We start from the raw sequence: 13,922 nt of genomic DNA, 5'->3' as shown, positions 1-13,922 counted from the left end.
TCCATTCCTCCAGCCTGTAGAAACACGCCCTTCAGTCAAAAGAAACTCAAACTCCTGATGCAAAAATGTATAAACCATATGCTGTGATGCAGATTCAAAGCTAACTGGATGAGGGTTAGTGTGGCTCACTGAAAGTTAGCTTTGAGTGTGGCTAAAATAAAAAAAACCTCTTTCAAATTAAATGCCAGGTTACATCTTTATGATATCAATGTATATTTAGATACAAGACATTATCAGGAAAACTAATAAAAATTTTGTAAATGCAAAATAGTCTGGTTAAGGCAAATTCCTCCCATCTCAAAATCTTTTACCACACTCATAAGACAATCCTGTTACATCCAATATTTCCATATCCTTATCACAATGACTTCTTTCAGAAGGTTATTTGTAACGATATAGTGAACAAATATTCAGTCAGATACAGCCAGTTTGATTACATAATCTAGAAAAGGAAGGCCGGGTCTAAAAACAAAGTGAATGACTTCTGATGAGTCAGTCATTACGGCTGGTCCATCAGGAATCATGTGATAGAAATATGAGTATATATAGTCACATAAACATGCTGCTCTGACCTCAATTACACAATGTTGCAAGTCAACACTCACAAAATGCGTTGTCACCTGTGGATTAACTATAACTGGGTCTATGACACTTGCTTCTGCGAGCAATAGTGGCGTGATGAAAATGAAGGTCAGAGGAAGCCAAGACGGTCGCTCTTGTTTTCTGTTTAGCAAATGTCAGTTTGACAGGGTCGAGAGGAAGAGAACTTGTCGTTAATCTCTTGCTTACACAATAACACGGAGTACCCGACCACAGCCTTGCCCCTCCACAAAAAAAAAAAAAAAAAAAAAAAAAAAAAAAAAAAAAACAGAACTGTGTTCATCGTGGGGGTCAACACCCACCAGCGAAGACGCAACGCAGAGGATGAAACTGTCATCTCCCTTTGCGTCGACATGACCCTGCTTTAGAGCCGTTCCAAAAAAAACCCCAGCAGTAAAGTCACTGATGTCCTGCAAAACGCTAAAAGCAAAAATGTCAACTGACGTCTTTGTGAGTCCCTGTGGGGCCGAGCACTAGCAGCGAGCCATGGTGATGATGGACAGCATACAAAACATGAAGGAACCTGGAGGGAGAGGCTGATTAGGGCCAATATATTTCCAGCTTTGATGTAGCGCCACAGTGGGCCCCAGCTTTACTCAGGGGAATCTAAAAACAGATTTTTGAGCAAACGGCAGGGACCAACTCCTATTTGTACTTCACAACATATTTAAATTCAAGAATGGTGAACACAGACTTGAAGACCTATTGTTTATTTCATACTTTTATAGTTATACGTCTCTGTGTATGGTGAGGCTTCTCTCCACTGGACCTCAACTTACTGAGCTTTTGCTGTGTTGCCAGACATGCCCGGAGAGAGGCTCAGTGCAGACAGCCAAGTGATGAATGATTGATATCATATGCTGTGTAGCATTTGACAACCTAGTGTAAGAGAAACATGTGTCTGACACAAACTATGGCCACACCTTACATGAAGGACAAGACTCAACATGAGGAGAGATCAACATGAAAATGAGTCTCTAGAAAAAAAAAAGAAACAACATATGGAGTCTCAAACTGGAAGCTCATTAGGCTAATGGTCTACTCCTCAATCTCCCTGGAGTCTTCAATGCTGATTCCATTGTGCACTGGAAGGTAATAAAGCAACTCCCATTTTGCTTTGTTAGTTGAATACTAAATACATTTACTTTAACCTTTAATACACTTGAGGCTAAAATGACTTGAAAGGTAGATTAAATCATTTCTATGGGGAAATATTCCCTTTAAGTATCATGAGCCATATTTAATAGGTCCGAAGTGTATAAATATATAATGAGATAAAGACGACACTGCAAGTTCATCTCAGTGAAACTGATGAATATCTCTTTACTCATCATCTCCACCCTGACCTCCTAAAACATCAACAGCCTCCACACTTCTTTACAGCTAGCTTACATTTGTGAAATGAATAGAAGTGTAAAAATGACAAAGACGTTTTATTCACAACACAACTGTGCTTGGTTGTAATGACGTGCATGCCAACAGCAAAGCTAATGTCATTTAGAGATGCACAGATACTATTATTTTTTTTCCCCTTTTTAATTCTTATTCTGACACAGACTGCAAACACTCATTGCAGTTATTTGCTAGCTTTGACTAGGGACTAGGGTTGATGTTAATTATCATCATCAAATGATAATTTACCTGAAACTGATTGATTGTATCTGATCACTGCACTGACCTACATACCCACCCATTCTACATTTTGGGCTGTATCAAAGGCCAAACTATTCCAATGTCACTTTATGCTAATTACAAATTCAGCTTTCTTTTCCTCATGGTGAACCAGAGGTCTAATAAATACCCTCTTAAGACAATATCCTGTTTGCCCACCTCCCTAGATCCAATAAGTAGGCAAGATCTAGTGACATGCCGCATACTAACTTTCAATTTTCCAGCATATAATAAAAACAGTATCTCAATAATTTTCACTGGACAGCCCACTCATGCATAGACCAGTCACTGTGATGGGTTCTTTCTCTGAGAGTGAATATTGGCTCTCTCAAGGCAGAGCCCGTCGAGTTAATCTCATCAGCTCTATTACACAGACAGGCTAATGTACGGGGCTGTGACAGGATGAGCTCAGGGCTAAAGGGTCAGTATTGATGAGCTGGTGAAAAGTCATATGGAGAACGGGGTGTGGGTTAGGGGGTGGGAGGGTGAATTTGAATCTTCAATAAAAACAAAGTGATCTTAATAATGGGTTACTACAAAAGAGCAAAAGCAAAGGCAAAGATATTTTTGACTCTAAGGCGAAAACAAACAAACAAACAGTGTTTTCTTTTTCCAGTTATGTTCGTGTTAGTCCTGATGGGCATACATGTTGAGGGGTTTCCCACACCAAAAATGGAAATATAAAATTAAGTCCCTGGGGCTCCCAGATTTAGCTAAACTCTGTTCACACAGGGAGACATAGTAAAGACTGCCAGCCGTCTGGCGGATCAAACTCTTGTGGTAAATATACATCTATAGATGGAAGTGCGCAGTGAAATATATATATATATATATATATATATATATATATAGAGTACAGCTACAACATTAGGTCAGAAAAACTCACAGTTGTTAAGAACGCAAGACAAATATCCTAAAAAACAAACGTGACTTCAGATTATCTTCTGCAAAGAATCCAAACCCAACAACAAATATTCAGGCTAACATAATGTACAACAAAGAAGCAAATTCTCACATTTTAAAAGCCAAAATCAGGGAACAATTCCCATTTTCTTGGACTATTGAACAAATATCAAGAGGATGGCTGATAAACAAACTTTTGTACATAGTACATAGAGTTATTTCCAACAAGTCTGTAGTTTTGACACAAACCAACAAGTGAATAAGCTTGTTGTGCAATGGAAGTTGACCAATAGCTCATGATGTTAACATCATGAGGTTGGTTTATGCTACTCTACCAAAGTGCCAGATTTATTTTTACTTGGACGTCCAAGGTTGAGTCTTTATCATCTGGATCAACAATTCTGTCACACCACAGGGACAAGGTTAGGTGATTCAATAATCTGAAAAAGTCAAATGTGAAGCTATGTTGTGCTTCAGTCTTCTAGAAGACATTAAATCCACACTACCACCCACATGAAGGCTTAAAAAACAAAAATGAATAAGATAAATAAACTCTAGCTCCACACCATCTTCAATGAAACCCAATTTCCATTTTTGAAGCTTTAGCAGTGCCATACCAGCTTTAGGGGTAAAATGTGTCTCTCGTCCCTCTCCTTATTTCTGTCTATTACAATACATTACTCTTCTTTGTAAAGTTGAATTCATTCATTGCCTCAATTGTGTACATTTGACTGGGGCTCCGTTAAGACTGGGCTTAAAATAAGATAAGATAACCACAGGACCTTAAGAACCTAAATAAATAAACCTGACATACAGGAGACAAATAGAGCTAAATAAGCCTACAAATACGTAATATGGACTTACAAATGGCATCATTAATTGCAAAATAGAAGCCTGAGGGCTGCTGGGATGAGCTTGGAATTCCAAAGTGTTATAGGAGAAGACAGTTTTGTACACAGACATTTATATCAAGGCCAAAGCATTACAATGGCAACCATTATCTTCACTTCACTGATGCAGCCATGACAGTACAGGCACAGACTGGCATTGGGTGCATCTCGGGCAGCTGAGTGTGCGGTGTCAGTTCACCGCTGGTATCTGAGTCAACAGAGCTCTCTGAATTGGCAGTGTCATCCCAGATTAAAAAAAAAAAAAAAAAAAACAATGTGGAGAGAGTTTTTTGCTGATTTGTTGGAGCAAAAATAAAACTCAATGGACAACAGGTAGGTCCTTATAGAGACAAATGAGAAAGGCCAAAAGGCTGTTAAATTCTCTTCTCTAGAACCCCCTCGCTGAGGGTCTGTGAGGATCTGCTGTCTCCCAGGAGGGGCTGAATGGCGAGTGGGAAACAAAGCACTGCTTACTTTGGGACTATTCCCAGGACAAGGCTCTTTCTGGGTGTGCTAATGTCGTCAGCACAGTGCAAGAGGAAAAAAAACCTCAAACGAAAGGAAAAAAAAAAAAATAACCCTCCAAGAAGAAAAGAGACAGCATTTTTTTTTTTTAAAGAGTGAGAGACCAAGAGAAAATGCAGGATGATTTCCTCCTCAATTGCAGAAAGCACTTAATCTGACAAGCACTTTTCAGCACTGAGCTCCCAGGACAATTGTTACCATGCTGCTGTATGTGCTGTGTCTAGTTACTTAATGTAGTGTGCAATATCCATTAACAGCAGCATTTATGTTCCTAGGTCATGTCCCGATTAGAAGTCGTCCTTTAAGTAAGCTAGGAATTACTACTTTTTCTTTACACACATTACTAAGGATGTAGCGATATATCGCAGTGCAATTTAAAACAAATCTACAAAAATATTAAAACATTCCTTTTCAGCAGAGGGCGCTATCAGCTTTAGGCTCTTTAATAGTCAGAAGGCATAGAAAATTGGCAAAAGAACAATTGACGATTGTGAGAGACTCTAGTTCCAACGTGGGAGTGTAGCTGTAAAGTGAGCAATAAAATAGTGTGCAATTATTGCACGAGACTAATAAAGTACGCATATAGAATCAACACAATTATGTTAAATGCACCATGCTGTGAAGCTCAAGACGTGGAAAACATTAATAACAAATGCTGGGAAGTCGATTTGAAGTCCCACAGAGCACATGCATCTGCGGTTTTAAGGATTTGGGTTGTTGATTCATGTGTTAGTGCTGGTTGGAATGACACATCTTTTCAGAAACAAGAATGAATACTAATATTCGGGGACACAAAACCAACTGTTGAGAAAATTCTGTGTCTTTATAAAAAGCTTTGTGCTTCAATGCCAGCTGCAACTGATGTATGATTTGTCAAAAATAAAAATGTATCAAAAAATAAAGTCTTAAACGATATTATCAGTGTCCCTTTTTATTAAAAAAAAAAAAGTTGTGCATCATTTCATTCAGATATCAGAAATACTTTATTTTAATCCCCAGGAGGAGACTTGGAAAATATAGTTATTAGTCACTACACACTAAAGTATTAATTATATTTATAAAGAAAAATCAGGAAATGGGATTTTTTCTTAAATTTGTATTGTCACAGAACTTAAATAAAATAATTATATTAATTCATGAATTGACTTCAATCTGATGTTTTCTTTTCTTAAAAATCAACAACATATCTGAAACAAATATCACTCTTTTAATACTTAACTGCTTTTAAATGTTCCAACCACACACACAAACACACAAACACTCTCACTCAATGAGTAGCCAGTGCCCCAATTAGATTTCTGTGACGTGCAACAGATTTACAAAGTTGAGACCAGGTGTTGAAACATTGTGCTTGGATGAGTTGCATCACAGCTTAACAATGAGCACGTCCTAATCCGGAAGACGGCGACTGATTATGCGCACGGACTGAAAATAGAAAGCTCGCGAAGCATCTACATCAGGTATGTAGGCGGTAACAAACACAGTTACATATTCACATTTCTGCGATTAGCTACCGTGTTAAATGTAGTTTCAGCAGGAAGTCATAACAAATAAACAGCAGGTACGTCACTGATGATCTTATCAGATATACAATGAGTGACAGCTTCATTTTTCTGCAGCAAAAGAGACACAACATAAATAAAAACATGTTGTCGACTTACCTGGACAACCTCTATTCCTCTTTTCCTGAAAAAAAAAAAAAAAAAGACAGAAGAGACCGCCAATCAATTACACTGACATCAATGATAAACAGACATTACCATTTAGAGAAGGTAGCTTAACACTGAAAGATGCAAGACATGTTATCTGAAGACTACAAAGTGTTAAAAACTGAGCCAAATCATTCAGTGAAGTAAAGACATTGTGACAAAGAACTTAATAAACCGCGCCCAGAGCTGGAGAATACTCTACTTTCACAAACAGCACAAAAATACTTAGACTTCAGATAAAAATCAATTGCTAGGCAACAAGCAGACCACTACAAGAGTCAAGTTGTTGAAAGCGCAGAACTTCCCACAAGAGGAACCTAGACTTCTCTGTCTTCCTTATCTCTGACAATACACAGCAGTATTTATGCAACTGACAGTTTGTTATTTTCGTTTTAATGTAAGGTGAGGCGACTTCCTCTCTTTCTGGAAGAGAGCTGGTTTTGGGGATCTAGTTTGTCTCATGCAATACCAAAAGTTATCCAAAGAGAACTGAATGACAAGACCAAAACATCTCCCAGTTGTGGGAATTTATGATGAGGAAAAACCCGGTCCAGCTCAGCCTGTGTGTCCCAGTTGTTTTTGAGGTTACAGCCCCATGGTAACAGCCGTGCAGCCATGCACTGCTTCACAACAATGTGGATATTTAATACTGCAGCTGGCGTGTTTCATGTGGTGTGAATAGGGCCTTTAGTTTGGTCCCATCTCCGATACGGAGATCATCTGCACTCCTACAATTGTTACACAGCGAGCAGATTGAATGAGATGAAGGATAAGAAGACCCGATGGAGAAGGAAAACAGGGTCAGAAATTTTGGAAAAGGTTTCAAAACGGAAAAGTGGAGAAAAACTAGATGCTTTTAGGGACGCCAAGCTCAAACTCAGAGGTTTGTTTTGTTGCAGCAACACCACAGATGTGACTGCTAAAAAGCAACACTGTATCAGGATAAGGATATAAATTCACAAAGATATTCTTATTATTATAGCTCGACAACTTGAAATGTATTGTAAGAGTGGCTGATGGGCAGAAAATAATATTTAAAATACCTTGATTATATGACATTATTATGACAACAGAGACAGGCAGAGACAGCTAAAGTAGGCCAACCAGGTAAAGTAGTTTTACCTGTTTGGGCTGTTCAAACTATTCCCTCTGTTCCTCAAATCAATGTCAATCCCTTCTATTCTATACATTTTAAAAAGATTAAAACCTGATACTCGCCACAGCTTTTAAATACTGGCTCTACCTGTCACTGCTGTAAACGGTATAATGTGGGTGAAAAACTACACCCAACAGTGGGTGCAGCTCAATGTAGTCTCATCACACTTGTCCTTGAATGCCATGACCTTGCCTTGACAGGACAAAGTGACAATATTTTCATTTTATCCAATGACACCAAGCTGGCTGTTCTCAAGGGCATCACATTTTTCCAAATCATGTATATCTGAGTCAGTGAGAGGCCTCCAAATTGCCGTGCAAGCTAATGAGGCACAGACGTAAATAAGTGGCTCTGACAAGCAGGAAGTCCTCAAATCCAGCTGCACAAGACAGCACGGACTCCACACTGAAGCACTCACAGTGTCAGCTGCAAGCCACATGGTGAGAGAGGAAACCTGCACACTTTTCATTAGAGCATGACTCTGGCACACCCTGTTAAGGTGAAACCTTTGGTATAGCTTTGATTATTCCTTCTGACAATATAAAAACTGTACCAGCCCATCTGTTGCGTCAAATCAGAAGAGAAACCCCTTCCTTTATAAATTCAGTTTTTCTACCTCAAGCTTTGGTTATAATGTGGCACTAAAGCACAACAGTCGGTCCAGCGACAGACTGAAAATGACACACCCTTTAAGGGTTGGGAATCCCAAAAGGACAAAATGCCTTTTATAAAATAGTTGATCATATAACCCGGAGAGAAGGTTGCCTTAGTTTCATCTTCCTCTTGAAGATGACTTTCGCTTTCAAACATGTTATGTGATAAGCGAGGTCAGGAAAGGGAGAAACAGAAGTTAAGTTCCAACACTTGATACATATATATCATCTTTGCAGGTCATTTCCATTCAATGATGCTGTTATTTGTTGTTGCCTTGAATAACACCTATTATGAATTGATCTTCCATCAAAAGCCCCACCTCTTCCCCCATCATATTTAACAGTTTTTGGTCCTCTAAAGGAATAAGGGTAAAGGCCGAATGCAGGGATGGAGGAATTTAGGGAGGAGGGGGCGTCACTAGGAGCTTTATGAAGAGATTAAAAATGTTTTGTGGATTACTGTGGTAATCTGTACTGGCTCAAGCAGGTCACTTTGAGAGGCACTAGCTCTCTTAAAAAAATAAAAATAAAAAATAAAAAACTTAAAAGGAGTTATAAGTCAGGTTTGAAGTCAGTGTGCAGTATAGTTTTTAAATGTTTCCATTCTCCCTCACTGACTAGCTTCGGTCATTGTTTGTGGTTTAAGGATAAATACAGCCCTCACAATACAGGTATCTGCATCATGAGGCTGCAGACACACCTTCAAAACATTCTCAATCAGATGCCCTGTGTCAATCAGAGGGAGGGAGAGTCAACGTCTACTCAAAGCCATGCCCTACTTTATAACACCTTATATAACATTTTACTTGGCTGGAGATGGATAAGCTAGAACAAGATAACATGCACCGAAGACTCATATAGCTACTCTCGCAAGACTGTAAACTGAAACAACCCCTTACCACTGTGGAGAAACACCCCTTGAGCAAACTCGCGTTATCATCATTTCTGTAGACAGTAAAATCTCTCAACTCGAGACCGAAACCCAAGACTGTCCTCGTTGAAAATCCAATCAATGAAAGATACTGTCAGGGTCAAAGGTTAACGTGGAGTAGAGCTTGTTGACAACACTTTTTTTTTCCTGACCACACACCTGCACGACAGTTTTATGCTTCAGGATGTTGACTCAACAAAAGCACCCGTTTCGGCTGCTTTTCCTGTTGTACACACACACACACACACACACACACACCTTGGGACAATAGAAGTGTCTACACACATTTCCTTATTGCACCTTGTCTCCATAAGCACTTCAAGTTTAACTTCAAATGCTTAAAAAGGGACAAGAGCAGGGAGGTCAGTGATGCCAATTTCAAGTACAAAAGAGAACACAAAATGAAAACTGCCCAGGGGCTATTAGCTGAAAAAAGGAGAAGAGATGATAATCCGTCCCTTTTGTCATTGACTAATTATAAGGAAGTGCCGAGTCTGCATGCCTCCTAACACACTGTGACACAGATAGTTAATGATGCAGGTTTGCTATTAAGAGTGTACTTCAAGCCATGTCTGACAAGTCGGTTTAAAAAAAATCACCTGCCCTGGACTAAGTAATGGACGTTGGAGTAAATTACCTGCACAAGTCAGCAAAGGCCTGAAAATTCAGCTTCTTCATCTTCTTCTCGCTGAGCCAGTAGCCGACTCTCCGGCCTTTTAGGAAGGTCTGCATGTCCACTGTGTGGCTCCGGGGTCCTTTTTGTCGGCAGGTGGTGGTGAACTGTGTGTCTGAAGAAGGCTCAACCTGTGACAGGAGAGAAGAAAGAAAAAAAACCCATAAATCATTAAGTGTCACAACGTGCAATGAAGGGGAATGCTCAAGTTCACGACTCGGTTTAAAAGATACTAAACACAACCAGAAGTGACGCTTCCTACTTATCTTGCCTGGTGCAGCTGACCGCCCTCGTGGGCCACATTATCAAGTTTCCAAACGTTTTTATTTCCGTGAATGAGTGTCAGCATCAGCGAAACACACACACACACACACACATACACACACACTCTCTTTTGGCTAACCCAACTTGCTAACGTTAGCTCGCTAGCTAGGTAGTGACTACCTGCATAGCTAAGCGATGGCATGCAATAACCATCTCAGCTTACCAGCCGGGTTGCCCACGATTTAAATGGCTTAAATGAGTCCATTCCATGTCTAAATTAATTTACTTACTGTGGCTATGAGCCGCTTGTTAACGTCCACTTGAAGATGAAGCAACTGAGTTCAGCACGTCAACGAGAGTAATGGAGCTAGCGTTATAACTAACCTGGCGATTTTTTTTTTTTTTTTAGCACAGCCTCCCTGAATTTGTGTCCTCTTCGCGAACTAGCTCGGATGGTTTCCCATGTTCAGTCTGTCCGGTGGAGAAGAAGGGAGTAAGAGTTTCAAAACGACGTGACAGATGACAGGCACAGGCGGGACCTGGTGTTCCTGGTGTTTTCTCCCTCAGACTGAATTGACCGCACACACCCAGGATCGAGGAGACTGATGCTGCCTTTAAGAGCACCTCGGAAATTACCCACTCCCGCGTCACGAATCACAGCATTGCCCTGATTCCACGTGGTATTTGTGCTCGTATTATCGATTAACGCCACACAGTTTCTCGAAGGAATCTGTCGGTGGCGTTAAATGTGAAAATTCACAAATTACGGAAAGCCCCGTCGTAGCTTCTAAAACGTCTATTTCAGAAGCAGAAACTGAATTTTTCAAAAGAGAAAGGCAGGAAATGAAAATGGAACAGGCAAGAGCAAGATATCCTGCACAAGTAATAACAAACAAAACACATTTTATGTCTCAGGTGGTTCGTTAAACTTTCACTTTATGATTTATGAAGAAGAATGTGTTATCTAACACTTAAGCGAAATTCTGTTTTTGCTACAACAAAAAGACCAAAAAAAAACAATGAAGTACTGGATATTAGTTTATTCAACACTTGAAGGCTAATCATAAATGTTAAGTTGAATAAAATACAAGAGAATAAGCAACTCTGCAGCACTGGAAGCTGATTTGTAGCCTACTCTTTCAATAGAGTGTTATTTGGGCCACTTGTATCAGCAGTTTTTGCTGATCATACTGACAACAACAGTAATATTCATCATAAGATCGGAAGAAAGCAACTGGATGCCCCTAAAAAACATCAGTAAAAATAAGTTACCTTAATATTTTATCTCTGAGCACAGAATTATAAGGAGCTAGAGAAGTCAGTAAAGATTATTATCAATGTTGTTCGCGCAAATAATAACCTTGCAATAAAAGTATTATGTTGTGGACAAAAGTACGAGCACAAGTTATTGATAATGACGTGTTCCTGTAGAGGTTGTGTACTCTCTTTTGCCTTTGTGTAAACATTCACTTTTGGCTCCAGCATGCTTTTTTATTCTGAAAACAACACAGGCACCTTGGTCTCTCGCAGTTATTATATCACAGTAGAAATAAAAGACTCCAGAAATTGTTAAAAGGTAATTGTTTCAGAGTTACCATGGGATACATGATGAAGCTATGATTTATGAGCAAGCAAAGCATGACGTAAACGAAGTGAGTGGAAATTATTGTACTGCAAATTCACATCATCACAGAAGTTTTTGGTACAAAATTAAGAGGTTGTCTCAAACATAGTACATGGATAAGTAGCGCCGTTACCAAGAAAAAGGCACACATTTTTTATTTATGGAGCTGATTCCATATTAGGACTGCAACAAGCGCTCCAGCAGAGGGCGCTCATGTTAGACACTAAATACCAGTCCCAGTGTAGGCCTAAAGTTAAGTGAGAAAGAATCGCAGTCATTCACACAAAATAAAATATTACTGGTAAATACTGTCAAATAATACTCAGGCACACTGCATTTAACAATTAAATAAAAACTGGATTCCCTATCTCGTAATTAGGCTATTAGTTTCTCACTTTTAATTACGGGAAAATATTTCCTTATTCTGATATCCTTATCTCGTAATTACGAAGAAAGGGATCCAATTTTTATTTTCTTTGTTGAATGCAATGTGCTTCCGTAAAAACTATGACAAATAATGGCTGTTTGTGGCAAGTGGAATCACTATTCCCAAAATATAATGACTTGCTCCTACTATTTAAAAATAATCATTTTTTGGGACATCCGGGGCTCCGCAGAAATCTTTCCTCGGTCCCTGCCTGTTTACTGAACTGTTTGGTCGTGTTGATTTCACATTAATCCCGATAGTCGGATGTTGTCATGGAATTCAGTTTTCATGAGCTGTGAAATCCCACTCGTGCAATAAATAACTATTTCATAGATTTTTAGCCAGACGTTGACCATTGGACTTGAATTTTAGTATAAAAAAAAAAAACCACTGCAGTTTGAACTAGACAATTTACATTTACCTGCGGAAAATGCGTGGGCATGCTGACCGCTGAAATGTTTTGCAAAACACTGCTGAATGAAGAAGAATCAGCAGAAACAGCTGAAGGATTAGTAGATGAAGAAAAAGTAGAATATGTAGAAGATTAGTAGTAGAAGAAAAAGTAGTAGAAGCAGAAGAACAAGAAGTAGAAGAAGTAAAAGGCGTAGTAGAAGAAGAAATATTAGCAGAAGATGAAGAAACAGTAGTAGAAGTGGTAGAACAAGTACAAGATACTGCATAAAGACTGCTTAAATGCAGTCAGACAATGAGAAAAAGGTGAAAACGTCTCCCTATTGGGTGCTCATTTCAAGGGCTTAAATTAAGAGTTGGTGGCTAAATGGTGATTTTGTGAGCAAGAGGACAAATGGCCGAACGCGTTGATGTGATTTTCATGTCTGGGATCCAAGAAATGTGGAAACCACAGCGATCTAAAAAGTTAGTCCCAAGAGGTTTGGTCAAGTGAAGTCAGGCTGAAGTTTACCATTACCCCAGATGGAGATTTATCTGGACCACCTGCTGCTTTGAAGCTCACAGTGTAAAACCCTTTGCTCCGTTTGTCCTGAAAACTCAATGTGTGAGAGAGGACAAGTTTTCCTACATTTGGATAACAAAGATTTGGATAATTAATCACCTAATTCATCTTTTTGTAGCCTAGGCCAGGCCTTTGGCAATATGAGTGATGAAAGCACCCTCGTTCATTTTGCGCCCTCACAGAGAAACATGTCACAGTGGCGCCATCTATGGGAAAAGTAGTGAAATATGCTACAGCCTTTTTTTGTGTGTGAGATTTTCAGCGAAAGAAGAAGAAAAAAAAACAATAAGTCCAACAGCATTGGCTATATTTATATATTTACATAACAGACAGATCCACACTTTCTACATTTTCCAATCACAACATAATCCAGCCTTTATTATTATATTAATGAGTAGGATATTCTCTTTGCCCAGTTTGCTTTGAATGAAGTCTTTGACGATCAGGTAATCGAGCACCCTGTGGTGTTCAGCGGGATTCAAAAGACTTCGAAGACATGGTGTGGAAATATCGCCATGGCGTCTCAGAAATAAACAAACACAAGAAAACAAATGCTAATGTTTTAAAAAGACACACATCAGCACAGGCACTAGTGACTTTGAGGGAGGAAGGACCACTGTTTTCAAACTCCTCTACCGACTTCTGGGCTATCTTCCTCCAGCACAGGTAACCCTTAAGTCCTTAAACTTAAGACCCCATTGGAACATAAGTTAATTATTTAAGGGATGATTTTTTGTTTATATGTCGTAGCCTTGATATTTTTCTCCAACTATAAAAACATATTCATATGGTAGACTGTGATTTAAGTTGAAATTCGACTTTATTCTGTTTAGAGAGTATGCTTACTTTTAACTCCATACCAATGTGAGGTCTGCCTAGCCTGAGTCTGTTGAGATGTTTGGGACAAATGCCCCCTGGTTACC

The 13,922-nt window shown here is 39.2% G+C and overlaps 1 protein-coding gene across 2 annotated transcripts in view; it reads right to left on the bottom strand.

Annotated features, from left to right (window-relative positions):
* The window catches only part of itpk1b (inositol-tetrakisphosphate 1-kinase b), a 29,017-nt gene extending 18,444 nt beyond the window's left edge, over nucleotides 1-10,573 (bottom strand). The window contains exons 1-3 of one of the 2 annotated variants that reach the window (XM_065966183.1): nucleotides 10,266-10,573; nucleotides 9,676-9,842; nucleotides 6,251-6,275 (exon numbers count right to left, since the gene is read on the bottom strand). In XM_065966183.1, coding sequence (XP_065822255.1) covers nucleotides 6,251-6,275; nucleotides 9,676-9,770 — 120 coding nt within the window. In that variant the 5' untranslated portion in view covers nucleotides 9,771-9,842; nucleotides 10,266-10,573. The remainder of the gene's footprint in view (nucleotides 1-6,250; nucleotides 6,276-9,675; nucleotides 9,843-10,265) is intronic. The other variant, XM_065966184.1, reaches the window with a different exon arrangement.
* Nucleotides 10,574-13,922: the final 3,349 nt, after the last annotated feature.

Source organism: Labrus bergylta, chromosome 18, assembly GCF_963930695.1.
Source record: "Labrus bergylta chromosome 18, fLabBer1.1, whole genome shotgun sequence".
Taxonomy (NCBI): Eukaryota; Metazoa; Chordata; class Actinopteri; order Labriformes; family Labridae; genus Labrus; species Labrus bergylta.
The sequence above is the reverse complement of the archived record's forward strand: the minus strand, read 5'-3'. Positions and strand labels throughout refer to the sequence as shown.